The sequence below is a fragment of the Phallusia mammillata genome, chromosome 6 (genome assembly GCF_965637545.1).
Source record: "Phallusia mammillata chromosome 6, kaPhaMamm4.hap1.1, whole genome shotgun sequence".
NCBI classification, from domain to species: Eukaryota; Metazoa; Chordata; class Ascidiacea; order Phlebobranchia; family Ascidiidae; genus Phallusia; species Phallusia mammillata.
In genome coordinates this window covers 21,309,711-21,336,740 of record NC_137257.1, presented here as the reverse complement: position 1 = coordinate 21,336,740, position 27,030 = coordinate 21,309,711, and the positions used below count along the sequence as shown (strand labels likewise).

The window sequence follows — 27,030 nt, the reverse complement described above, 5'->3', positions numbered from 1 at the left end:
TGAGAAAATTCTAGTTCTAATTCTAATCTAATTTGTAAAAAAGGAGATGCTCTAATTTTAATTCTAATCTAATTTAAAAAGTCGAAAAAAAATCTAGTTGTCCAAGTCTGCGTTAATTGATACGGTTAAGCAATATCTGTTAAAAAGACTAATATACCGTATTTACTCGATTGTAAGCCGCGGCCTTTTGTTTTTTACCTGCTGTCTAAACCTTGTAGCATTCGTAGAATTTGGTTTGAGTTTTCTGTTTTGATTCTCAAATGGGGTTATAAGCCCCGCAACTTCAAATTGCACGTAGGGTTTTCAATAGGCGCTGTTGAACGACCAAACCAACACATTGCTTCTCCCGCACATTTATAACAAAAGTAAAATTGTCGTGTATACGCCCTTTAATAAAGAGGAAATTGAGAATTGAAATTGACCCCAAATAAGCCCTCAAAATAAAGTAAAAGTGACGACAACTACAAAATTTGCCTGTTTGTGAAAAACGTTTATTGTGTTGGTTCAGAGAGACGAACATAAAAAAACGTATTTTTTGCTTGTAACACTAGATATAAAATATGTACGGTAAATCAAATTTTGCTGTTATGAAAAGACGTACGGTAATTTAAAAACGTTTGTTCTATGTGGTCACAGTTAAAACATATGTCGTAGATATGCTTGAGTGGGTAAGTTCGTACGCATGAGTGCATTTCTGAAACAAATCGTAAAAACAATTATTTCAACGTTTCTAATCTAAACAGAAAATAATTCATTTATTTTTGGAAGTGTCGTTTCGTCTATAAACCGTTTGATTTTTTTATTCGGGCATTTCTTAATGCTGTATTTGTATAACGCTAATGTTAAAACATTATTGCACTGGAAAAAACAATGACAGCTAAGTTCACCAAAGCACAACAAGAAAGAGTAAGCGAACCCCTTCCGCTCGAAAGTGAGGAAAAAAACCCACTCAAAGATGATGTTGACTACAGACTTTGGATTGGAAATATGGACCCACAACTTACAGAGTGGGTAACACTAAAAGAAGAAAAACGGAAAAGCGGGAAAAGCAGGAAATCAACACTAAAAGCAGAAAAGAAAGGAAAAGCAGAAAAAAGGGAAATTTGTGTTTTCTAAAACAGGGAAAAAATAATTCCAGAAAAACAGGAAATGAGTAAAATTTCTTGTTTCATTACGAAAAGCAGAAAAACGGGAAATGTTTCTTTATTTGTTTTTTATACCTTTCTAATGGGCTACTCTAAAATACGCAATCTACGGCTATAAGGGTCAAGGTGAGGGATTGTAATACAAATAACTTTATAATTTAATTTAGATACCTTTTGGACCTAATTTTCTTAGTGTTAACATGTGGCACCATACAGTGCTTAGTACACTTTCAACACATATGAGAATATTAAGTCCAAACTGGGAATCTAAAACTAAATTATAGTGTTATTTTTATTATAAACCTTTACCCAGACCCTAAAAGCCCTAACCATCAACATTTTGTAGATTGCGTATTTTGGAGGAGCCCCTTTCTAACTCGTAAAAATCATTTGAATGTGATCTATTAGTGTTCTACATCGATTGTGTGTTGTGTCCAATACTAAAAAACAAGAAATGTTTTTTATTTGTTTATTTCCCGTCTTTTCTGTATTTTGACACAATCAATGTAGAACGCTATTAGAACACTTTCGAATGGTTTTTAAGAGCTAGAATGGCAAAAAAACAAATAAAGAAACATTTCCTGTTTTTCTGCTTTTCGTATCTTAAAATCTTATGAAACAAGAAATTTTACTCTTTTTCTGTTTTTCTGGAATTATTTTTTCCCTCTTTTAGAAAACACAAATTTCCCTTGTTTCTGCTTTTCCTTTCTTTTCTGCTTTTAGTGTTGATTTCCTGCTTTTCCCGCTTTTCTGTTTTTCTGCTTTTAGTGTTACCCTTACAGAGTAGGAAAATGTTTTTTTATTTAACCGTAACAAAAAAAGTTTGTTTAAAAACATATTTAACAAATTTTTTCGTTCAACTAGTGTAATGCTAAACAAAATACTGGTTGTTGGTTTGAGAACTTGTATTTTTGCTAACGTTTTGCCTACCAGAATGGTAGGGCTTCTTCAGAGCAATGAACGATATCATACCGTTCTGGTGGTCGTAACGTTAGCAAAAATACAAGTTCTTGAAACAACAACTAGTATTTTGTTTAGCATTGCACCAGTTGAACAAAAAAATGTTAAATATGCAACCTGGTGGACGAAACGTCTGTTCAGTATTTTCTAAAAACATATTGTTGTGTAGATTTTACCTTTTGGATCTTCTGAAAAGATGTGGCAAGATTAAGGAATTTGACTTTCTTTTTCACAAAGCTGGGCCTTTGCAAGGTCAAAATCGGGGATACAGTTTTGTTAGTTATCATTCTAAAGAGGTAGTGTATGTTTGATGTGGTTTTACCTGATTTGAAACTTGTGATTTTGGCTTATTTTTTAGGATGCTCTCAAAGCTGTCAGTCAATTGAATGGCAAACAAGTTTTGTGTAAGAAACTTCAGGTCCGGTGGGCACACCAGCAGAACCACACACAAAAGAATGGACCAGTTAATTTAAATTTAAAATCAGACCTGGTTAAAAATGAAGCACAACCAGCAAAACCAGATACAAGGTAAACTTGTGTGTTCATGATTGAAATTAAAGTGAGTATCCAAGTGAATGTTATATATTTTGCTTTTGTTTTGAATGTTTTTGTCCTGTCATTTGAGTTATTTTGTAATAAACAAATAAATTCCAAATCAAAGCCCATTGTAAGTCAATAAACTTTTTTAATACTTGTCTAGAAAATGCAATTGACCTCAATCATCTGTTAATGCATGTTTATATTTATGGGTCCCCTTCCCTGAAGGGGACACATATTGTTTTTGTCTATATTTTTTTTTCTTTTTTTTTATCTAACGGGGATTTGTTCCCACGTTTTGGTCAAGAAAGAATGGTTCAAACTTTTTCAAATTTACACACATTATAGATATTGGTCTAAAGATGGTCCATGTGAATTTTGACCCCGTTTGATCCCTCGGTTCACCCACAGCCCCCCAAAACATGAAATTTTTAAAACGGCTATACTTGCTAAAGTACTTCATTTAGGAGTTATATGCTTTGTTGTTTGGTGCAATATAAGGTATTTCAAAGAATTTTGTACCTTAAAAAAAGATTTACCCATTTTCACCCCTTTAACCCCAAAATATTCGTTTCTGTCTAACGCTGGTTTGTTAAATGCGTTTGGTCAAAAAAGAGTGCTTTAAATGTATTCAAATTTGCACAGATGTTAGTTATTGTTCCGAATTTGATCCTCCTGAAGTTTGACCCCAAACGACCCAGCGGTTCACCCACAGGCCCCCAAAACGAAAAAAATTAAAAACGGCTGTACTGACCCAAGTACATAATCTGAGGGTTTCATGCTTTGTTGGTTGGTGCAATGTAAGCTATTCTAAAGAATTTTGTAACTTTTTATTGGATTCACCCATGTTTACCCCTTAAACCCCAAAATAATAAGTTTTAGGCCAGAAATACAAGCCCCAATGTGCTGAAATGTTAAACAATTGTTTGCAGTAGGTTATTCGTTTAGTATTTAAAAAATTGCCTTCTCAAATCTCAAGGTAGTAATTCGCTTGTTTAAGATTAAGGCGGCGAATACAGCGGTTGTGCTCAGCTTGACGTCCGGACGGACGTTTTACGAGACAGTCGTGTTGGTGATTACAAATCAGCTGTTTTCGCGCAGCCATGCTATGTCGTTTTATTAAGTTATCAAGCTCATTTTCAGTTTTGGAAAATTGTGTTTAAAAACTGACCTTGAACGACAATATCAAGGTCAAAGCATGAGATTAAATTGAAAGTATTTTTCCTGTTCTTATTTACTGTTTTTTGTAATTATATGACAATAATGATGCAAAAAGAATACGGACAAAACTTTTAAAGTTGGGTTAAGGCTAAAGTTGGTTAAGTTTTTTCTTAAGAATCTAAAAATAACCAGGATGTTTGTTTACCATAAATCCGCACAAACGCACATGTGGGGACCCATTCGTTTTTGCTTGCAAAAACAATCATATGTGTAGATCAAATGATGTGTATTTGGTAAATATCTAACAATGATTGTGCCTTATTTTTACTGTTACCAAATCGCATATGCATATGTGTGGGGACCCATTAGATTATGCTTGCAGAAACAATCATGTTATAAAGTGTCAGGAAAAAGATAGGGACCCAATGCCAAATATATATCCATTATAAATATAGTAAATGGTATATGTGATACATCATTAAATATGATGTAGTATATATAAACTGGCAATATATAGGAAAACCACTATTCTAGTTTAAATTATGGTTGTTTGTAAACATCACTAAATCGTTGATCTCTAAATTATGTATATATTCGCTAAATAGCCAGAATTGTTTGATGTTTTTGCAGACTTACAATGATCAAATCAATTGAACAAAAACTCAACCACATGGGTCAGTCATCAGCGTCACCACCATTAGATGGAGCCTTACATCCAGCTTTAAAGCAGTCAAAAGCCAACGCTGCAGCAGAAGCACAAAGAAGAACCCACCCTTACCGAAGAGGTTACAACAGAAGACGAAGATAGCAAAACAAAGCTGTTTCAACTTGGGCTTAGACAATCATATTGCCTTCTATATTTTTGTACTTCTTTGTGTTTTTTTGTCCCGCTTATCCTTTAAATGTTTTTTTTTTCTTAAAACAGATCTCACTCACTGCATGTGTTAAGAAAAAGTGTTTTTTTATGATACGGTTATTGTCAATGACAATTACCAATGTAGTGTAACTATTTTACGTGCATGAATATGTGATAAAGTTGCTCAATCATTTACTGTTTCCAGATGCTTTAGAAAGTATTTAGATTCAGAAATTATTGACAACAAGAAATCATGTCTGAAAGCAGTGCTAGGAGTGGACATAAAAAGCACAAGAAACACAAGAAAAAAAAGGACCGTAGCCTTCCATGGGAATATGAAAACAGGAAGTTATATATGGATGAAGAGGAAGTTGGTGTCAAACGAAGAAAAACAATTGACGTTATTCAGAAAACAAGCAAATCAAAGAGTATGTTAAATGAAATTAACCCCTCAATTATTGCGTGAAAAAATGTTATGTTTCATGATATCAATGCCCTAGGCCAAATAGAATCAAACGTTGTATACAGTATTTTCACAGAATATACATTTCATCAAATGTTTATGGCACCTTCAGTTTCTGTGAGCGAATACAGCAATGTTCAGTGTAGTGTAGTGTTGTTGTTATTTTTTTAAATTGCTTTTTATTTTGTAACAGGAAAGTATAATGATTCTGATTCTGGCTGGAGTAAGGAACATATGACTGAAATTCAAAAAAATATGTTTGACCACTTGGAACCAAAAGACAAACCGAAAGTGGGTTTGAAGCAATAATTTGCATTTTATTTTATGTCTATGCTTTTTCACATGGTACAATGCATTAATGTCAATTATATGTATTAAAAAAAATCAAAATTTATTTTACATGGTTTATGTTAGTCATGTTTTTTTCAGGAACATGAGAAGGAATTACCAAAGAGGCTGAAAGACAAAATTGATCAAAGTCGACATAAATCCAACATGGAGTTTTTACAATCTCACAAAATAACAATTACCAACACCAATTGTGACCCAGACATTAAGAAAACTAAAAAAAGACATTTTGAAAAACCTCACAAAACCTCTAGAAGTATTGAAGAGGTGTCTTCAGATGCTTCACATGAGGAGACCGATTATACCTCGAAAAGTTTTGGAAAGCAGGAAAATTACAGAGATAGAAAAAAGTTAAAAGCTGTACGCAGAGTGAGATGCCGTCGTGAATCAAATAGTGACTACAATCAAACATCAGGTTCTTCAAGCTTAAGAAGAGTGCATGGACATGGTTCATCGGAAGAAAAGGAAAAGACAAGCAGAAAAAGGAAAAGAGCAACCACCAGCACACACGAAACTAAATTAAGGACACCACCCCATTCAACCCAAAAAGAAAAGGTTGATATTGTTAAAAATAATTAGGACCTTATTGAAATTGGTAACATCAGATCAGGGGTGTCCAAAGTGCGGTCTGCGGGCCAAATGCGACCCGTGGTGACATTTTACGTGGCCCGCGACTGTTTTTTTTCAAATTTATGTGTTGCGTATGTACCACCATAATTTGGATTCTTATTTGGGGTTTTAGCGACTTGCCACTTCATGCAAAAACTGCCCATGGAACTTTATTTACCGGCAAAAACGGAAGTGTACATGGTGCTGAGGCAACATAATCCCACAATTTCCTTAAATCCCGTATATATATATATTTGTGTTCTGATTCTAAAAAAACGTTGGCCCACGGGCGTCTTCACCTGGTAAAAATTGGCCCCCATTAAAAAAGTTTGGACACCCCTGCATCAGATAATTAATTCGTTGATCCCAGTTTGGCATGTGCTAAAATATTGTTAATTTTTTAATTAGGACTACAGTTTATCATGCTCCGGCAGTGACGAGGAAGACTTATCTGGCAATTCTTCATCTCGCCTGTATAGCGACTGTATTTCTCCAAATACAGGTATTTGTTTAACCTAAATTTTACAAAACTTCGCTTGGTTTGGTTTTAAACTTTTAATGCTATTTTGCAGATCGATCAGTGTTGTCTAGGATCAAGCTTGAAGCAAGATCAAGACATTCAATTGCTGGTGACAACTATGAGGCAAAATCTGAAAATCACTATTCTGACAGTCGTCATTCAAAATCTTTTCACTCTGAAACTAAAAGAAAACGTAGTTTCCTTGATTCATCACTAGGTGGGTTTTATGCCGTAAAAGAAAAAAATCTGTATTGTTTTCACATTTGTTAATTGAAAGTTACAGTATCAAGAAAACAGAAAATATATATGTTTTTAAATTTGGCTTTGTGTCCTTGTTGCCGTCCATTCTGTATGAAAATAATGATTTTGTAACTGGTGTAAGATTTTCTATTGTTTTTCAAACCATCTGGCTCAAAGCAATGGCACTGACGTTTTTTGTTCTAGCAAACATCAAAACTTTGTAAGCGCAGTTTTTTTGTGCAAATCAAATAAATACATAATAATGTTGTACAGTCCTTTGTTACTGAACAGTAGTAAACCAACTTTTTGATATTTGCAGATGATTCTTTTTTGTCTACCAACAAACATCGCACTGGTCTGTTTTCTAGGGAATTAAAATATGGCATGTATTCAAACTGGGAAGAGGAAAAGCTTGAAAGGGCAAGAAATAGTATTGTTGGAAAAGTACTGTGATAAATAAAAGCAACACTAACCCACCAATTGTATGTTGTACATGTCATATTATTTCTACTTGTAGGTCACTTCAAATCTCCCGTTCGTTGATACCCACTGCCATATTGATTTTCTGTTTAAAAAACTTCCGTATGCGAAGTCATATGACGACTACATTGATGAGTCTTTTTTTCGAGTAGGTGCAAACTTATCTATTGTATAGGTTCAGCCTGCTGATGACAATCAAATACAATTTGTATGTTTATTTTTATTATTTAGAGCAGGGGTCGGCAACCCCTGGCACGTGTGGAGGTTTTTCATGACACGCCAACTGATTTGCATGTTTATATTGAAGTAGCAATTTAATCTGTAATACTGCTTGTTTATAGTTTTTGTCATGCCATTGTCTTAACTCTGCTTTCTCTTTTTGTTGGTATCTGCTGCACGAACCACTATTATTTAGAAAAAACATTGGCATGTGAGGTTATTAACACATGGAAATAACAAGTAAATTGGCACATGTCGTCTAAAAGGTTGCCGATCCCTGATTTAGAGCAAGCTGTTTAATCCATGTGTATACTATTTCAAATAAAATTATATAAATTTCACATATTAATACAGGTAATAAGAATAAATTTTAAAGTAGCTTAAAAATACCACCCTTTATTAAATGCCCTGTGTTAAATGTTATTTACTTTAAACTGATTAGAGCTTTTTTGTTTATACATTTGCAGTTTCCAAAAAATTTTGAAGGCTGCATTGCTGACTGGTGTCAACCAAGCCTGTATAAAACTGCCCAACCATTTCTGCGAGGAAAAAGTTCAAAGCAATGTAAAATATGGGCTGCATTTGGTTGTCACCCTCACTTTGTCAACACATATAATGATTCTGTTGAAAAAGAAATCTTCAACACCATACAAAATAATGACAATGTTATTGCAATTGGTGAAATGGGATTGGATTACTCTGACAGGTTGGAGACAGTTTTCCAAATTTTGTAAATGTTTTTATTTTTTGTTTAGATTTTTTGTTCTTTTTATAACTCCGTCTAAAAAACAGATGTTCTGTTGTGTGAATAACAGTTAAAAAATAATGGTTTTGTAGGTTTGGCAGGACAGACCATGAATTACAGAAAGACATATTTGTTCGCCAACTAAAAGTGGCTGGAAAACTGCAAGTGCCACTTGTGATCCATTGTAGAGATGCTGATCCTGATTTGATCAAAATCATGAAAGAATATGTTCCACATGACACAAAAATCCATCGACATTGCCTCACTACTGAGTAAGACTCCTAATATTCACATTTTAGTTGTTTTTGAGTCCATTGAGTGTAGTTTATTTTGTTTGGTAAAAGAGGCTACACAATGACAAAATTGTACTGTGAACTCATCAAGCCAGTTGTACCCATGCAACATTTATTGGTTTTGAAAAATAAAGAGCATACATGGTGTAAATGGTTATACAGGCTGTGTTTACACCCAAAAACTACATGAGTCTAGTGCACTGAAACTTGGGGAACCAGCTAAAAACTAAACTACCCTGTGAGAGGAAAAAAATTAACATATGGTGCACTTTACTGAGGAACTACATGTTTTTCATTTAGTCCTATAATAACCTTGGATTGCAAATCACATTTTCACAGGGAAAGGGATGTCAGGGAGCTCCTGGAGTATTTTCCCAACTGTTTTGTGGGTTTTACAAATCTCCTTTCCAATAAAAGTGCTTATCGAGCTCGAAGCGCTGCCTCCACAATTCCATTGGAAAGAATTCTTTTAGAAACAGACTCACCTTATTTCATACCACGTTGTGTGTCTGAGGTAAAACTCATTCTGCATCAAATATTTTGGGAAACTTTTGTGGCATAGTTGCTTTTAGGGAGATTTTTCAATGCAGCAAGTTTAAAAATGATTTAAAGGTGAACATTACCCATAACCAATGGTGGGATTCAGCCAGTTTGCACCACGAAAATTTATGAGATCAGCGAACCGGTTAGCATTACTGGTTACTGTCAATGGACTTTTTGTAACAGAACCGGCTGAAAAATATGACTTTGTAATAGAACCGACTGACAAAAAATTTGAATCGCACCACTGCCCATAACCTGTATATGCATTTCTTTTTGACACTAGTAAAGTTCTGTGATGCCTATAAAGCATTCAAACAACTGCAAACATCCAACCTTAAGTAACCTTTATGTTATATTACAGGCAACCAATAGTGCTGCAAAGTTTTCACACTCCGGGATGGCTATATGTGTTGCCAAGGAAATTGCATCGCTCAAACGCATTTCCATTGAAAAGGTTTTAAAACAAACCAGAAAAAATGTTACAAGTGTTTATGGGATATAAAGTGCATGTGGTCTTCAATAACTTTACTACATTCTTATAGTTTTTTGATTGTGTTAAATTTTCTTGTTAGATACCAACTGTGTCTACCTCCTATACTGGTAATGTTGTTCTAGAAAAATAGTTAACCTTTTAATTCCACTAAAATTTTTCACAAATGACGTCTATTTTTTTGCTCCTGTTGGAGTTTTTCTATTGAAAGTGTGGTGTTGTTGTTACCGCTGTTTTTTACAATTTTTATCAATACTGTGTTTTAGCAAAACAACTCATCTCATTTTATGTGGTGCTTGTAAACATGTTGATTCGCTTTTCACATTTGGTAAAAAAAAACTTAAAATAGCGAATAAACGGTGGAGAAGAAGCATTTCATTTTTATGTTAATAAAAAATAACCAGTGGTGAGTAGGTGCAAGTGCATAGAAAAAAATGTTTACTGGTTTGGTTCGAGATATTTTCTGGATACCTGTTCAACACTAGTTGTATATTCAAGTGAACAGTTCTTTGTATCAAAATGATATAGTGGCATCATTAATTTGTAAATTTTGCGCGGCGAACTAACTGCACCCGCGAAAGTCAAACAAACAGAAGATTTTTTAGCTGAGTGTGCAAAGTTTTTAAACCAAAATTCTCAAAAACATCTTTTCAATATTTCTTGTGTATGTTTCGATGTAACTTTTCCAGTCTGATTTAAATGATATTTGAACATGTATAAAAACGCAAAACAACTAATAATATCAATTTTTGCCAGTCCTTGATATAAATATTATCAGTTGAAGTGTAAAAATATCAATAATTAATCAACCGTTCACCCCAAATGAAAAAAAATGCTTGAGATTCGGGCTGCTGCGAGTCTAATGTTCCGCAACAAAATAAGTTAGCCAAAAAGTTTTTCCATGTATTCGTCTGTTGACGCAGTTGCAGGGATTATTGACGTCAGATATCTTACGCTAGAAAGACTGAAAATTCGTTCTTGAAACGGTAAATTGAAGTGAAATTTCTCAAATCGCAATTTCACTTGTTGCGATGGTTGCAAAAATGGCTTCCGATGCTGAGAAACGAATTAATTTAACGGCATTACAACGACGAGATCCGTATATTACGGATATTCTGGATTCAGCAACACAAGTGGCTTTGTACACATTTAACCACACTACAAACGAATGGGTAATAATCTGTTTATTGTTATGCATTTTTTAAGTGTGCACTGTGCAGCCCTTGCAACTTTAATTGAACTAAAATTTTTGTGTTTTTCTCAGGCTTTCCACGTATTTTTGACAAATTGTAATGTGTTTCTGTGTTTTGTTTTTAGGAGAAAACGGAGATTGAAGGAACTTTGTTTGTTTACACAAGGTAACAAGATATAATAACAGCATGGAAAACCCTGCAACAATTTTGAAAAACAACCACATTTTGTGGGTGTTTAAACATATTTTAAGTTACATGTATTTCTTAATGCCACACCAATGAAATGTTTAAACACAGTGCATTTCTTGTTGCAGAGTTGCTCCTCCCCATTCAGGCTTTACAATCATGAACCGACTTAGCATGGATAATTTGACAGAACCATTAGGCAGTGACATTGACTTCCAAAATCAAAGCCCTTTTCTGTTGTACAGAAATGCTAAAAGTAAGTGAAGGTTTATAAACTTTTGTCCAGTTGGCTGTCTAAGTAGCTTTGTTTCTTTGTTGTCAGTGAATATCTATGGAATATGGTTCTATGATTTGTATGACTGCACGAGAATTGGAAAACTTCTGGCAGAGTAAGATTGTTTTTATGTTTTTTTATCATTTGGCTGTTGCTGTCTTTTTAGGTCAAGCAATATATGAGATTTACAAACTAGTAACTTGAGCCTTGTTTGAATGCAGAAAATGTGAAGAAATTAAGAAAGGTTCCTCTGCCAGTGGGCCAAGGATCAATGGAAATGCAAAACACATCGTCCTGCCATCACCCAGCTCTGTAGGGGGGAGTACCACTTCTTCGTTATCTGAAAATGCCATTGAAGAAGAAACCATGTCTAACACTGAACACAATATTGAGGAGCTTTCTAACTCGTCTAAAACTTCCTCTCGCCAAGCAAATAATGTACTTGATATCCTGTTCAAAGCCAAAGACGAATATAACAAGGTACCTACTGCCAACTGTGTATAGCATGTTCAACCATTTCAATATAGTATGTTCAGCAGTATGTGAAAATTCATTTCATTACAGACGCATTCAAATGATTCTACATCCAATGAAGCTTCATCAACGCCTACAACCATTGCCCAGTTGTTTAAACCAATACAGGCTGAACAGTCCAAAAAGGTTCGATATATGTGTGTACATGTAAAGTACATGCATACTATTCCTTAGTTATCCTAGATATCATTTTTAAATTTTCCAGAATACTAACTTGTAGTATACTGGTATCCTAGATATTATTTTTAAAATTTCATAAATGCTAACTTGTTAAAATTTTGACTTTCAGCTTGATGTGTCAACCCTTTTTGATTTAAACAATGTGCAAAAGACACAAAAAACTGAACGTCCATCATCAGCAGAAATATTTGACAAAATCTTGGCAGACAATAGTAACCAAGAGTTACCAAGGCCAAGACGTGCCACAAGATCCATGTCTTTGTGTTTAAGTGGATCAGCAACACCTCCAAGTGCAGATATTCCCCTAAAAGGGATAGTTAATGGGGCAATATCAGTTGAGGAGCTGGAAAGTCCTGTGCTTGGAAATTCATCCTCCAGAAATCGCTATCACTCTGTCAGTGAAAGCGTGATGAGAAATGTTCCGTCACCAAAAGTGCCTGTTGAAACTGATTCCGCCTTCCATAAATTGTTGAGTAAAATGGCAGTGACAACAAATACTGGCAACCAGCAGACGATCTCATCGATACCCAGCGAGCAAAACAATATTACTGCCAAGCTGCTTTCTGGTTTCAAACCTCCAGACAGGCAATCGCCTAAAAGACAACTGTCTCTACCGATGGTACCTGGTACTACCAACTATGTGCGGAATGAACTTTTAAACATGAAATTGTATTCTACATCTCCATCATCATCATTTTCCGCGTCGTCAACCCTGCCAGTGGTTAAAGAACAATCAGTCGGGGATACAAAGTTGTTTAGCAAAAGCATGTCAGTTGCAAGTGGCTTATGCAACATGCAGATTAATAACACCCCTTCACCATTAAGAGTTTCCGCGCTGCATGGCACCACAGCCAAGCCAGAAGTCGAACTGTTGTCCCCTGAAATTTTGCAGTCAAATATATCTGAGGAACATGCAATGGCCACTTCACTTGGTTTACGTAAGATTCATGTTTTTTCAACAATTTGACTATATAAGGTTTTTATTCATCATGACAATAACAATCACTTGCTTCTGTCAGCAACAGTTCATACAAAGTTGTTTTTTTGTGATTATGTTAGTAAATGTATATTTTGTTTTTAGATACTAGCAGTAAAAATTTACTGGCAACCACTCTTGATGATGCGAATCCCCATAATGTCAGCCAAACTACAACACCACTAAATCAAGAAGCAGTGAGAATTTTTTATGCAAAGCAGTCTTTCATGATTGCCTTATACCTTTTATTGATTGCAGTCATCTTCTGTGGAGGTAAAGCCAACGTTAATATCACCCGATGATTTTGAGCATTCCACATCGAATGAGCTGCGACAAAGGTTGATGCCTAAAGTGGAACAAGAAACTTCTGTGGAACCCATGGACCAAAAACAGCTGGCAGATGCCCTGATCCATCTGCTGCAGGTAAATATATACGAATGGAAAGTAAAGTTTTGAATGATTTCTTGTAGAATTTAGGTCTAGAATGGCTGTGTCATTTAATTTAACAAGTAGTGTAGCTGCAGCGTGTTTACCATCTATGCACCAATTTTGCTGTCAACTTTGTAGTGCTTAATAACATCTTAATGTTGCGCAGCTATTTCTGACTTGGTAAATATTTTAGCACAATTGTGCTGCTACAATTTGCTTTACCAGGCGAAATAAACTCAACTTTAACTCAAAATTTTATTTGCTACTAGCACTTAAATGATTTTCACTTGCATTTAAGTTCACAAAAACATGTGTTGCCTAGGAAGTGCATTAACTGCTAAAGAAACATGTCAGAGGCATTTTACTGTGAATTGTCTGAAGTCATGCTGTATTAGGTAATGGTTTACCATAAAATATAACATTACTGTTTGTTGTTTTATAGACTAACCAATCCTTCGTCAACACCATTCACAATGCTTACTTGACTGGATTTAAAAAACAAACAGCACCGAATGGACCAAAAACCCTGCCACCAACAATTTGGAAGTGAAACAAATGGACATGTAAAAAGTTGAAGTCAAAAAGAAGAGCAAGAGCTGAAAAGTGCATTGCAATTTTCCAAGTAACTTTTTGTGTGGAAGTTATAGAGTGAGAAGAACTTTTTTTGTCAGTCAGTACTTCATATCAAACCATTATCTCTGAAGGCAGGTTTGCACAAAAATATGTATAACTGTCTCGGTCAATGTTTTGGTTTGTAAAACATGTCTAAATTTGTTTGTGCCTTTAAAGAATCTGTTAAAGTGTTACTGGTGAAAGCCCAAAGTGTTTATAACCAGTACTGGTAATTCCGGTTACGATGCAATTTGCTTTTTATTGCATACTATCTCAAACTCTATACCACCCCTAGCTGAAAAAAAAATTGTAGTTAAACACAAGTTAAGCTAAGTTTCTGCAAACAAGAATCCCCTCTAGTGCCTGCTACATATTAAGTGGGCATTAACATGCTTAACAAAAGTCCACCATAGCAACAGATTGTTGTAAAAAGTTGAGGTTTATCATCTAAAATGTACATATATGTGTTTGCAAGTGTACATGCATTTGTTTGTGTCTGGAAACCTGTTTTTATTGAGTAAGATTGTTACTGTAGCTATCACATGAAACAACAGTTTGTCAAATTTGAAAAATGCAGACAATTTAAATAAGCAATCTTCAGCAATATTGTTTCACTAAATTGACTTTGTTCACAAAATCTTGTGCCTATTTTAAGCTGTTCCTATTTTGTTGTGAAATCTTAAGTTTTGCAAAAACAAAAAGCACTCTTTGTTTCAGCTGTATTTTGCCGTGATACCATTGTACATACATTTCATCCCACTTGTTCCAATACTCCCTATTTTAAACTAGAACTCTGCCAAAGAGGATTTTGGCACCCTCTAATACACTGAGGTGCTTGGTTTAGGAGTTCGTTTTGTGTTTACATCTGTGTTTGCAAGGTTTACAGGCTTCCCACTTAAAACAGTGTGTTTTCAAACAAACTTTTAAAAGTGCATTGGCTAGAATTTTCTAACAAGCGTTTTGAGGAACCGTTAGCTAGTATAATCCTATCCTGCTAAATCGATTTGCTTCGGTTGTTAAGATAATTTGAATAGTTCAAAGTTTGTTAGTCTGTTGTCTCTTGTTACGGTGTTGTTTGAAGTCTTACTTATTGTGACACCATAAGTGAGGAAGCATTTAATATTTTGTGAACAATCCCATTGAATATAAAAGTTACCTAAATTGACAATGTTAGTACCTGTGTTGTGTGTGTGAAGGTGACTGATGTTTGTGGGGTAACTGCCTTGCATTTGTTTGTTCTTATGTGACAGTTCTGTTTTGCTCTTCAACACATATATTTCAGTAATGATGGAAAAGGTGCTGTTTGGTAATGTTTGCGAGATATAATCGAAATTGAACACCTAGTGTTGCCTGGGTTAGTGTTTTTGGCTTTATTCCAGTCGGTAATTTGGTTTGGGCTAAAATGTGCTGTCAGTTTTAGAAGTTTTTGCACTTTTGATGCACTTGTGTTTGCTTATTATAAAGCAGCCAAAATATTTTACAACATCTCAAAACAGATCATCTACCTGAAAATGATCAAATTTGATATATATTTGTTTTCTGGCTTGTAACAAATTGGGATGGTTTCTTTTAAAATTGTTTTGTTGATGTTAAATGCTTGGTTGTGAAAATGCATTGCATCAATTTAGTTTGTTCTTTTTGTCTTTATTATGTGTGTTTGGTGGAAGCAAACTAAAAGTGCTTGACAGTAACAGCATTTAATCTTTAACCAAATTATTCTTCAACTTTTATCATCTTAAATTTTAAACTGTTTAAAGCCCTATAAAGGTAAAATAGATTGACTTAAATTGGAAACGAAATGGCCGAACTGCAGAGACTGTTAATATCACTGTGTTTTTCCAAGACTTGTCACTACATAGGCTAACCATTTTACGGTTAAAGCTATGCAGTTGCTTTTAATTGAAACAAAAACTTCAGTGTTCCTGTTTTGTGCCAAGATTGTTAATTTGTGTCTATATGTGGAAGTAAATGCCCCCAAGTGTTGAATTTCGGGCACACTTAAGCACCACTGGCCTCGTTTCCATTTGTGAATATGGTGGAAAAAGTATCTGCCATAATATGTTTGAAATGTTTTTTTATTTTTTTGGGGGGGGGGGGGATGAATTTTTAAATTGTTTGTTAATATGAATTTCAAAATTTGTAATAATTAAGTACTTAGGGTTAAATTTTTCCAGTCAGCAGTAGGCACTTAGTTTACATGTTAAAAGTTTCTAATTTTTTGGTAACTTTCGGGCAAGCGTATATATGCTGGCTGGTACCCAATAAATGAAAACTGTTTATTCGTGGATTTTACTGCAAGTCTGAATTTTTTAAAAATTTGAAACCAGTGCTTCTAAATTTTTTCCCAGGGCGCACCAATAAAAAAAATGTGAATTTAACTTCAAATGAATTAACTTAAAAATTAACGTTGGGTGGGTGTATCTGATTACTTTTTAAGGCGCACCATTTGAGAAACACTGAGTTACACATTGAATTGTGTGTCCTTCAAAAGCATTAATAATAGCACAATCTCAAACATCTTATTTGTATTGCTTCTTTAAATGGACATGATGTGTAATGTTTTTTCAATTAAAATGTTTGTGTATTTGTTTGCTGCGCTGATGTGACATTTTGCTTTTTTTTCAGTGTATTGAAAAACACATACATGTTAAAAAATAATAATATTAATTTGTGACACTTATCTAAAGATTTTAAACCAAAATTTGTGTTTGTTTGATGCTAACTAATTCTAAATTCGTAAATGTTTGATTCGAAAAAAATTGTGATAGGTTATGTGAAAAATTCGGCAAATGCGCATGCGTGCTTTTCGTCATCAATGCAGTGCATTCTCTTCTGTTTGTATTTTGTGTCTTTTCCATATAAAGCAGTTTTTTTCTTGTTAACCTAAAGGTTGACATTTTATGACCATTTAAATTTATAGTAGGTATGGGCTGAAGCTAACCCCTCTGATAAAAATGCCTTTATGACAAAAATGGTGACCCCTGTGACTAATACATCTGAAACAAATTGCTTCAGCCCATTCCTACCAATAGTTTTCAGCCCTTTTTTGTCAAAATGTAATACATTTTTCTCTGGGTAACAAATTGTGAAATAAAATTCGATCGGTAATACTTCTGTGTGCAACTGTGTCAGATGTAGAATTAAAATAACAAGACAACAAACAAGAAATATTGTTTTATTTTATTTTGCTGATGTTGGTCATTTCACACCCTTGTTGGTGGTTTGGGCTGGAAAAGCACTTCCACAGGTTTTGTGATTAGAACTTGGCCAACGCTTTGAGAAGATTGACTACTACCAGACTCATTCAATACTGAACTGATATTATTATCAGGAAAGACTTTCACGAAAGCCAACTTAATTGCACAAGAATCTGTCCATTGTGTGTTGCTCAAATAAACCTAAAAACAAAAGAAGTTTGAGTGTTGGTCACAAATAACAAAAAAACAAACAGCAAAAACTTGTTATTAAAATATTGGTAAACAAGTAACATTTAGTTTAGGCTGCTTAAGTCATCTACATCACAGGTTAATATGAAAGAGCAGCCACCAGGTTGAACCTACATCTAATTCAAGACTAATATGTACACCTCTACTTGGTCTGTAGTTTAATTCTGTATAATTTTGGACGCAAAAGGCCTTTGAGATAAGTTGTACAAACATGTAACTGCACAAGTGTTTTTTTTCAATGCCTGGCAAATGCAAACTTAAATATGAGCAGCCACATGAATGTGCATAAAAGTTATCTATGCATTAGTTAAACAAGTTAGCAATACAGTGGTCACAACTAAAAACAAAAAGCAGTTTTACTTTCGATTTTATGTGGTGTGTAAAAGGTTTCGTTTGTTTCACATCAGTGGGGAGCAATGCAAACAATTGTTCTTTTGAGTCAGGGTAAATCACTTTGATCCTAAAAACATAGAAATATAAAATGTATTAAATTATAAATCAATTGATTTACTGCGTGAAAACCAAACAAAGTATTTCCCAATTTAATAACCAGTTACTACATTTTCTCCCACCTTAATTCTCTCAGAGGATTTGAAAGATTTTCTGTTGTAATATCAACATGTAATGATGCTGCCAACCCTGCGCTTATAACAATCGGTGAATCCAGGTTGGTTTGGGGTTCATGAACTGTCACCTTTGACCTGATTACCTGTAAAACAAAACATCATATAAAATCATCACACAATCTTGATTGCAAATCAGCCAAGTTTCAAACAGTTTAGTTCCCAATTCATCACTTCTGGCTATTTTATCCTTTTTCCTGTGGCCAAGAAAAGGAGCAAAACAGAAAATATTTTTGTGTTGTTAAGTCTCAATCATAAACAGTGGTTTATCATCATGACTTTGAACATGATTTATTTAACAACTTATGTAAATATTAATAACTGTAGTAACATAGTAGTATTAATTTCAGTTAAGTACCAGATTTACTCGACTGTATGCCGCCCTCGATTATAAGCCGCATGTTAACGTGTCAAAAAATAAGCAAGCCGCATTTTGTGATGTTAGGCATTACTGTTCAAAAACACTTATTCATGTTGCTACATAGCACAACTGCACCCAGCACAGTGTATGTTGATGTGTAAAACTAATATGTAACAGAATTTCGAACACTAAATAATAAATAAAAAAAGTTGCGGCTTCCAATCGAATAAATATGGTTATCAAATAAATTACAATTTTGTAAAAACTAATATTCAGGCGAAATGTTAATAAAAAACAAAAACAAATTATTTTTACACGAAGGAAAAAACTATTTTGAATTGATTTCTGGGCTAATTTAAACATTCATTAGAATATTATATTTGTCTTCTGATGTTACCTTGTTATTTAAACTGACAGTTGAAACACTGTAGTTCATGAGCAGTGGTTGTAGCAACTTTACAACAAGTGAAGACTTTCTTGTCGATGATAATTTCAGTAATTCATTAAAACAAGTTCGTGAAAATGAATCAGGAGTAATGTTGCGGTCGTTAAGGTAAGTTTTCATTTCCTGAACAAGACTGAAGAAATCTTCACACAATTTTGTGGGACTAATCTTTCTGCAATAAAAAACATACAATAATTCTGTTTAATGAATTTTTGAAAAAAAAAAAAACTATTCTTTTTTACCGATGAACATAAACTCATAACAAGGATTAGCCTTGTAGCATATATGCAGACCAGCGATCACAGTACACTTATATATAAACCACAGTAGGCCAGACCTATTGAAGGTGTCATACCGAACCAGCCAGTCACCAAGCATTCACCATGGCAATGCGTAGACTAGAACAGTGGTCGGCAACCGCCGGTCCGCGAGGAGTTTGTTACCGGGCCGTATAATTTTTCAGGTTAAATGCTATACCATATTTTGTCCATGTATCTCGGGGATGATAAACTAATTTCAGCATTTTTGTTGCTAAATATTTGTAGTTTTTTAAAGACCGGTCCGCGACAAAATTTCACTTTCAAAAACGGTCCGCAGTGCCAAAAAGGTTGCCGACCCCTGGACTAGAAAAATCTAGCCTGCGGTGGGATTCGAACCCACAACCGAAGTCTTTCCAAGACTTGCGCTCTACCTACCAAGCTACACAGGCTCAGTGGAGAATCCGCCAAAAGTTGAATCACAAGCACTGTTGCCTATTCTTTTTTACTTTTTAAAGTGGTAGAGGTACAAGATTTAAAAAAAATTCGGCTAAATACAAAACAAATATTTTAGAAAACTCAAAATTACTGCAAATTTGTGCAATAAATACTTTGTTGAAGAATTCACATGCAACAGCTGTTTTTTATATTTGCTTACCCTTTTCTTGTATGTGTGATTTCCTGCATTTCAAGTACAAACAAAAGGGCCTGTGCTTTAAATCGAATTTGTTTCACCAAGGCAATTTCCTCAGAACTCAATCCCAAATACAAATGTTCCAGCTATCATGCAAAGTGAGAGAAAATAAAAATTTCACCTATGGGAATTATCACTTTTGAACAAATGCTAAGAATTAAAAACAGTTTTATACACTGAAGCTCCAAATTTGACCCACATCATTGGCAAGTTGAATAATTTGTGATGCAGCTGGTTTAGCAAATGCAAGATGCTGAGCTGACATGTGAGTTGATCCCGCCCATCCTTTCGCATCAACTGCCTAAAAAAATTCAGGAAAATCTAATTTAATGATTTTTAATCCTTTCTAAAGTTTTTTTTTGCAAACTTTTTAAATGATATTTAAGTTTCTGTATGATTTTAACTAATGTTCCCTCCATTTTATTCTTGTGTTTGTCATACACATTAACTCCTTGAGTACATTAATGACCGCTGTGGGTGCAGGGTTGGGCCACACACCGGTTTATGCACGGCATAGATTTTAATGCTTCCGCCCGTACACACAAGGTCATTAATTATGGTGATGACTATTGCCAGCAACATTTAATGTGTACACCAGGGGTGCCCAACCCGTCGATCTCGAACTGATTTTAAGTCGATCGCGAGGGTTGCGGAAATTATGTAAAATAGTTGCTTTGTAACGCGTTGCTGTACATAGATGACTTTATTGTGTGAATTAATCATAAGGATATGTTAATAAGTTCATAAGTAGGCACTTTTTTACGTTATAATAGTAATAGTTGCAGTAGTAATTGTTATTTTGTTCTGGTACTCGCTAGGTCTTTGCTAATTTGTATTGGAATGGTAGATCTCGAGAGTTGGACTACCTCAAAAGTCGATCTTGAGTCAAAAAAGGTTGGGCACCCCTGGTGTACACTATAGCCACACATTGAGTCATGATTTTAAAAGACTGATAACAAAATGTTGGACAATGAAACCTTAGATAGAAGAAGTTGGGCTTGTAGAAAATCTGCTGAACACTGAGCAGTGGATGCAAGAGATGGAGCAACCTTTGCTGCGTGACGAAGATCTCGAATCGTGGAGTCAAGCAATGACTTCTGTGTGGCTGAATCATGTGTCTGCGATTGTTAAAAAGAGGATTACAAAAATAACTTTCTCCTTATTGGGATGTAGTTATCTTGCAATTTTACTAATAAATACATGAAAGAGATATTCGACCTGTAAGTGTTTTATTCTAGCCATTGCTCGTTCCAAGAAACTGTTGGGATCAGAATTAATGTCAGAGTTTCTCGGTGGTGATTGAAGACATAAATCAACACCAGCAGTGAATGTGGTCAACTGGAAATTAAAAATATAAAATCAAACTTAATGTAATATCATAAAAATAGATTGTTTTGACAAAAAAATTAAACACTGCATCCAGTGATGAAAACAGTGAAATTCACAAAACACAGAAGTCTTAAGTTTTTACATTTTTGAACAGCATTAAGTAAATTTTTATTTGTAAATATTTTTCTATGCATTAGTTTAGTGGTACTAAAACAGTGCTTATAGGTGAAACTTTGAGACACACTGCATTAGCCTATAACCTTGAGATGTTGGGGAACAAGGTCGGGAATGCTGTCTCTCAGATACTGATAATGCCGAATCACATGCTCAGGAAATACCTGAGTCATGGAAGGACAGAGTTTGGCAGCATTAAAAATGAGAATCAAGATTGCAATATCTAATCAAATCGTTATATTAAGGAATTCAACAGTAACTGTAAAGATTTTTTAACAGTATACAGTTAAAATGGGTGTTTTTAGGGTTTGAGTTTATAACAAATCTTAAGGATACAGCTCGGATCATCCATTTGAGGCTCAGCTGTGTCAAAATATGGATGACAGGACAGTAATTGTGGGACAAGCGAGTAAACGAGGTTGCAATGATGTTCTCCAAGTTTTTGCTGTGTGCTGGAAATAAAATTTTACAATAATTACAACTCTTTTAAAACCAAGTAAGTGTAATGACATAAAACTACAGGAATCAGCCTGTTTAACATGGCAGAGCCGACAGATCTGCCTTCACTTTTTAAACATACAAAATACTTAAGAATAGCGGCAGACGAATAGCATCAGTGAAATCTTTTATTTTTGATCAAGTCCAGTGAAGCTTACCTCCATATTGATCTCCTGTCTTGAGGGTATTTGTTTAAGTTTTTCAACAGCATTAGCACAGTATCAAACAAACAAGCTTTTGACATCAGACTGCAACAAACATAAATACAACTTAATAAAGTACATTTTAAAACATTAAATATCATATTTTTTGTACCAAATACAAACAATTGTATTTAGCTGCATCAATTTACCAAGATTTGTATTTCAATTAACTATGCAACTGAACAATATATTATCTTGATTTTGGGTTGGCTACAATTATGATTTTAATATGCAATAAAACAAAATTTGCGATTATGTAGAATCTTCAGTATGTACAAACATTGTTAGAATTATGTCTGATCCAAATTTGATTATATATAAAGCAAGCTTCTAAACCAAACAAATCCATTCAATGTAAAACCTGCAACTGCTGAGTAAATGATGAATTCCTTCCCTTATTTCTTGAGCAGCATCTTCCATTGCTGAATGCACATTATCCAATTGATCTTCCAGAATAGTCACATGCTGAAACAAATATGAACAACTGTTTTTCCTTCCCAAATTTTTAGTAGATGCATATTTTTTGCCTGTTGTGATGCTCAAAAAAAGGTTTTAAATAAAAATCTGTTTGGTCTTTTGTAGTAGAAAACACTGACCTCTACAATTTTGTGCAAGGAATTCACAGCGTTTAGCCTAACAGCTTCAATTTCATCATTCAAGCAGTCAACGAGGAAATCCAGGGCAGCCTAGGAGAAAGCACCAATTTGAGATACAGGTTTATTTCAAGGCTATGTTACCTGACATGAAAATTAGGTTACCTGGGCAAAACTGGGACTACTGCGTTGTGATGCAAGTTCTGTCAATGAATCAACAGCTGCCATACGAACCTCTACAAAGAAATTTATAAGATGTTACTTGTATATATTCCAAGTAAACAACTAAAAGTTAAATCAACATCTATTTGCACAAAACAAAGGTTGTGGAACTACTATCATGAAGTTTTCCTAGTGTCGAGGTTTTAGTGGTTTTATAAGCTCTATAGACGTCAAGGATATATAGAATATCAGGTCATTAGTATAAGATTTAGACATGATCATCAACACACCATGGCAACTATACATAATGTAAAAAAGATTTACCTGCCTATTCTGTCTTAGGGTTTTTATTCATATGAACGTAAAGAACAGTCACCGGAAAATTGCTACTGTGGGTTTTAATTTCAGTACAAACTAGGCTTAATTGCATAAAAATAAAGAACTATAAACATTTGCTCAGTTAATATCTAACCCCGTGGTTCTCAACCTTATGTAGACCTTGGCTCCCTAAAAGTAACTTTTTGGCCTCGTGGCCCCCTTAAAAATGTAAATTGCAATCTCGTGTTGGAATTCGGTACTAATTACGGCTTTAAACAGGTCGAACAGAGGAAACAAGAATCTGTGATCTTTAAAAACCTCAATATCGACAAATAGTATGTGAAATAGTCGATTAAATTACAAACACAGCTCGGTGGGCCATGGGCCCTGGTTGAGAACCACTGATCTAACCCATCATTTCATCTTCCAGTCCATGAACAAAAGCCCCACAAGCCCCACTGTTCATGAGGTTATTTGCATCTGGGGCTGATTCACGGGGGGCATCTTCACCCCATCGGGCACCAGTGGAGAATTCTTCCACGAAACGTTCTTTTGCTTGCTCATTCAGTGATTTCTTTTTCTGTAATCAAGAGTTGCTGTTAATGTTTACAATAGATTAACTTACCCTACGGGGGGCAATAAAATGATGTCCAATTTGACAACTAAAATACTAAGTCCAAAAAAGCCAAAATGTAATGCAAGGCTTATCACAGGGTGAATAATAATATTAATATATTTTAGGAATGGACAAAGCTCGTGCTTTCAAAAGTCCCAAAACATTGTCACACAATTTATATTTGTAATTGATTTGAACTACCACACAAACATACTTTGTATTAAAAAATAAGATCTCAGCAGTGTTCAGTTCAAAGAGTAAAAACATAACCTAATGTTACATAATGTGTGATATCATAATAGTCATTAACTAGTTCATGGTAGATTGAATTCAAATATGTTTTTCTCATGTTACTTACCCTTAGGTCAGACATCAGTTTTTTGTCCAAAGTTTGGAACAGAAAGTTATCACTGACCAAATGCATTGAACCAAGAAGCCTTGCTGCCTCTGCTCGCACCTGTGACAAAAAAATCCTTGCAAAATCTTGTTTTTGTACTAAGTTATGGAACAAATCAATGTAACTGCGTGAAGGGGCACATAACAGTACTGAATTATACCTTGTAAGAACTGTCATTAAACATGTTGCAGATTTTGGCAAATGCATCATCAATTAATCTCATCCTATCATCAGAAAACGGTGCCTTAATGTAGCTGTAACAAATTGCAACAAATATTTTAAGTAAAAAAAATCCGATTAAGAAGCAAAATGTCACAACATATTACTTAATCTATCGTACAAAATAAAACAGCATTGTATTTAGTATTACTGTAAAACATTTATACAATTGTGTACTTACTTTTCAGGATAAATATGACTTAATATCCAAACCAATTGAGCAGCAGTAAATCTGACTTGTTCATAATCATCATTTAAAGATGAACACGCTTGTTCATAAACAGAAAATTCAAGTTGCTCCCCTCTTTGATGCATCAGTATCTAAAAGCATTTGTTTTTTACTATATGTCAATCATTTTGCAAAGCAGATCGTATACAACGAAAATGTTTTTTATGAAACACATTACAGGTGAAACAAGTCAAACAAAACTAAAAAAGAATACAACAAACAAATTACCAAAGCCTGTAATGAACTGGTTCTAACTCTAGGTTCAGGATCATCGAAATAGTCGGCAACAAGTGTGTGAACATTTGCTTCATCCCACCGTTTTTCTGATGCAAGTTTTATTGTTGATTTTGTTGTTGCAAGATTCCCAATCACATTTAAGCACTGGCAGCGAACCTACAGTAAAAAAATAACCTCCAGAAATAAGAAAAAGGTGCCAAAAATATGGCACCTCCCTCTCCAAGGCACTGGCAGGGAACCTATCACAAAAAATAATATCCAGAAAAAAAGGTGTAAACAGTATGGTACCTCCCCCTCCAAGGAAAATACTGGATAGAAAACAAGGACAAAATGCTGGTTTTACCTCTTGGTGGTGGTTGGATAACGAACTACTGGCCATCGTTATGAGCTTTTCATGGACAGAAAAGCTCTGTGGAAGTCTTAAGGCAATTGACAAGATTGATGACCAAAGCTGAGACAACACTTTCCCAGAAACTGTCATGAAAAAAAGTTTTTAAATATACTGGATTTTAACAGCAAATTTTTGTATTCTATATTTCTACTACAATTGGTTTTCTACTACAAAACAGTGGTTTTCAACCCGTGGGTCACGACCCCATCGGGGCGTATGCCTTTTTTAAGTTTTAGAAGGACCTACAACGTAAAAAAAACTACAAACATTTTAGAAGAACCACATTTTAAATAGATTTGTCTGTTCACGAAAACTAATACACATTTATTACAACATTCTACCTTCTATGTTAAGCAGATCAATGATCTTTTCAACAGCTGCCTGAGGGTAATACCCTATCGTGGAACAGAGTTGGCCCAGTAACCAAGCAATTTTAGTTCGAACCGCTGTTTCCTTTTCATTGTGAAAGTGTTTTATCAAACTCTCCAAACACTGTTGCACATATTCAGCAGGTACTGGAAACTTTCTAAAAACACAACTTTACATATAAATATATCTTCATAGGCTTAATCATACAAAAACCATGATAGTTAGTTGTTTAGTTGAGTTTAATTCACCTGGTGATAGAAAACAGAGCAACACAATTGCACTTAACCAATTACCAAGTCGGAAATAGCTGTGCAACATTAAAATGTTATGGAGCTCAAAAGTGGAGGGACAATTGGTGGATAAAACTAAATTCGCTGCAGCTATGCCCTTTTTATTTGAATAGACATTAGGTCAAAATTTTGATGCTACAAATTTATACACAAACTTGTCTCACTAATATCACGAAACCTGGAAAATTCCATAAGAATTGCCAAAACTTCTGTGGAACTGCGTCCATCAAGATTAAGTTCATACTCCTCATACTTTGCAGTACTGGAAGTTCCGGAAGGTTTGGTTAGCCGTAATTTCTTGATCTATAACATTAATAAGTGTACAAAAGAAATCTGCATAAGCCGAATAACAGGCATGTCATCTAAAAACTAGGAGCCAGTTCAGCCCACACTGAGTCAGCGATACGCTCATGCAAAGTTTGCGAGGAGATCAAATCATATTATTATTTTAATTAAAAACCTTCAACCCAACCCCAATAGCCCTAACCACATGCATTTGACAAAAAATAGAAAATTCTAATTAGCGCATACAGGCTTAGCGGGATAGGCATTTGGGTAAACAGTGAAGGGTTACCAGACGCCTGAATTTCCCAGACATGTCTGGACTTTGGGCGAAAAATGTGTGTCCAGAAAATAATTATAAAATTTAAACACTCTGAATGTCTGGATTCTTCTGGAATTTAGAAAACTATATGACGCATGTTTGGTGTCACCAAAAGATATTTATTTAAACCGTCAGGAAGAAATCTTAGTAACCTTACAAAACGATAACACACCACTTGATATACACACCTGCGGTCGTGCTGGTTCCTGAATTACGTGACTAAACTCTTCGTAAGCCCTCTTCTTCAGGTGAACTGCCATTATCAAGCTTTTCCTCGCAAAACTGTAATCGCAAAACACCACAACGCACTTTTTTATTAAAGGGACTTTATTAAAAACACTCACAGGTGAATTTATTTAGCAACGCAATCATGCGTATCCGATGTGGAATGAGTACTTTTACGTACACTTTGGAAAACACTTTTCTCAGAAGGGCCCACTGACCCAGAAAAAAGCTAGATCAGTGAAGGGCCCTCGGACCACAAGTTAACACCTAAAGTTTTTCAGTGGGAAAGTCCCAAGTGTAAAACAAACATACAATTTGACCTACACCAGAAAAGAGTTGTGTTACCGACCCGTAAAG

The 27,030-nt window shown here is 34.7% G+C and overlaps 4 protein-coding genes across 4 annotated transcripts; 3 read left to right on the top strand and 1 right to left on the bottom strand.

Annotated features, from left to right (window-relative positions):
- Positions 1-718: 718 nt before the first annotated feature.
- Positions 719-4,865, top strand: LOC145233083 (putative RNA-binding protein 18). The gene is made up of 4 exons (XM_080097744.1): positions 719-1,007; positions 2,275-2,401; positions 2,464-2,633; positions 4,434-4,865. The coding sequence occupies exons 1-4, from the start codon at positions 871-873 to the stop codon at positions 4,609-4,611; spliced, it is 612 nt and encodes a 203-aa protein (XP_079953870.1). The 5' UTR covers positions 719-870; the 3' UTR covers positions 4,612-4,865.
- Positions 4,845-9,982, top strand: LOC145233082 (uncharacterized). The gene is made up of 11 exons (XM_080097743.1): positions 4,845-5,087; positions 5,316-5,413; positions 5,552-6,025; positions 6,488-6,581; positions 6,652-6,816; positions 7,159-7,283; positions 7,357-7,467; positions 8,006-8,244; positions 8,376-8,555; positions 8,916-9,090; positions 9,481-9,982. Exons 1-11 carry the CDS (start codon positions 4,913-4,915, stop codon positions 9,619-9,621), a joined length of 1,977 nt encoding a protein of 658 aa, XP_079953869.1. The 5' UTR covers positions 4,845-4,912; the 3' UTR covers positions 9,622-9,982.
- A 517-nt stretch (positions 9,983-10,499) lies between these two features.
- On the top strand, positions 10,500-17,103 carry LOC145232540 (uncharacterized). The gene is made up of 10 exons (XM_080097172.1): positions 10,500-10,781; positions 10,927-10,967; positions 11,117-11,244; positions 11,311-11,377; positions 11,484-11,742; positions 11,827-11,922; positions 12,086-12,914; positions 13,058-13,149; positions 13,211-13,375; positions 13,824-17,103. Exons 1-10 carry the CDS (start codon positions 10,641-10,643, stop codon positions 13,929-13,931), a joined length of 1,926 nt encoding a protein of 641 aa, XP_079953298.1. The 5' UTR covers positions 10,500-10,640; the 3' UTR covers positions 13,932-17,103.
- A 49-nt stretch (positions 17,104-17,152) lies between these two features.
- On the bottom strand, positions 17,153-26,779 carry LOC145232539 (integrator complex subunit 4-like). The gene is made up of 23 exons (XM_080097171.1): positions 26,637-26,779; positions 26,023-26,147; positions 25,527-25,711; positions 25,138-25,268; positions 24,786-24,950; positions 24,510-24,649; positions 24,270-24,363; positions 24,071-24,169; positions 23,508-23,676; positions 22,782-22,852; positions 22,620-22,709; positions 22,385-22,488; positions 21,979-22,068; positions 21,659-21,774; positions 21,409-21,545; positions 21,038-21,157; positions 20,797-20,937; positions 20,019-20,120; positions 19,784-19,905; positions 18,821-19,040; positions 18,012-18,148; positions 17,800-17,899; positions 17,153-17,391 (listed from the first exon to the last, which is right to left on the bottom strand). The coding sequence occupies exons 1-23, from the start codon at positions 26,706-26,708 to the stop codon at positions 17,197-17,199; spliced, it is 2,925 nt and encodes a 974-aa protein (XP_079953297.1). The 5' UTR covers positions 26,709-26,779; the 3' UTR covers positions 17,153-17,196.
- Between the last annotated feature and the right edge of the window lie 251 nt (positions 26,780-27,030).

Coding starts and splice junctions, on each gene's coding strand:
- LOC145232540 (XM_080097172.1), top strand. CDS start 10,641: ATGGTTGCAAAAATGGCTTCCGATGCTGAGAAACGAATTAATTTAACG. Junction 11,378..11,483: donor ATTGGAAAACTTCTGGCAGA/GTAAGATTGTTT, acceptor GTTTGAATGCAG/AAAATGTGAAGAAATTAAGA. Junction 12,915..13,057: donor GGCCACTTCACTTGGTTTAC/GTAAGATTCATG, acceptor TTTTGTTTTTAG/ATACTAGCAGTAAAAATTTA.
- LOC145233082 (XM_080097743.1), top strand. CDS start 4,913: ATGTCTGAAAGCAGTGCTAGGAGTGGACATAAAAAGCACAAGAAACAC. Junction 6,817..7,158: donor TTTCCTTGATTCATCACTAG/GTGGGTTTTATG, acceptor TGATATTTGCAG/ATGATTCTTTTTTGTCTACC. Junction 7,284..7,356: donor GAAATAGTATTGTTGGAAAA/GTACTGTGATAA, acceptor TTCTACTTGTAG/GTCACTTCAAATCTCCCGTT.
- LOC145232539 (XM_080097171.1), bottom strand. CDS start 26,708: ATGGCAGTTCACCTGAAGAAGAGGGCTTACGAAGAGTTTAGTCACGTA. Junction 24,650..24,785: donor CCAGTTCATTACAGGCTTTG/GTAATTTGTTTG, acceptor AAATGCTTTTAG/ATACTGATGCATCAAAGAGG. Junction 22,853..23,507: donor ACTGGAAGATGAAATGATGG/GTTAGATCAGTG, acceptor ATTTCTTTGTAG/AGGTTCGTATGGCAGCTGTT.
- LOC145233083 (XM_080097744.1), top strand. CDS start 871: ATGACAGCTAAGTTCACCAAAGCACAACAAGAAAGAGTAAGCGAACCC. Junction 2,402..2,463: donor TTAGTTATCATTCTAAAGAG/GTAGTGTATGTT, acceptor CTTATTTTTTAG/GATGCTCTCAAAGCTGTCAG. Junction 2,634..4,433: donor CCAGCAAAACCAGATACAAG/GTAAACTTGTGT, acceptor ATGTTTTTGCAG/ACTTACAATGATCAAATCAA.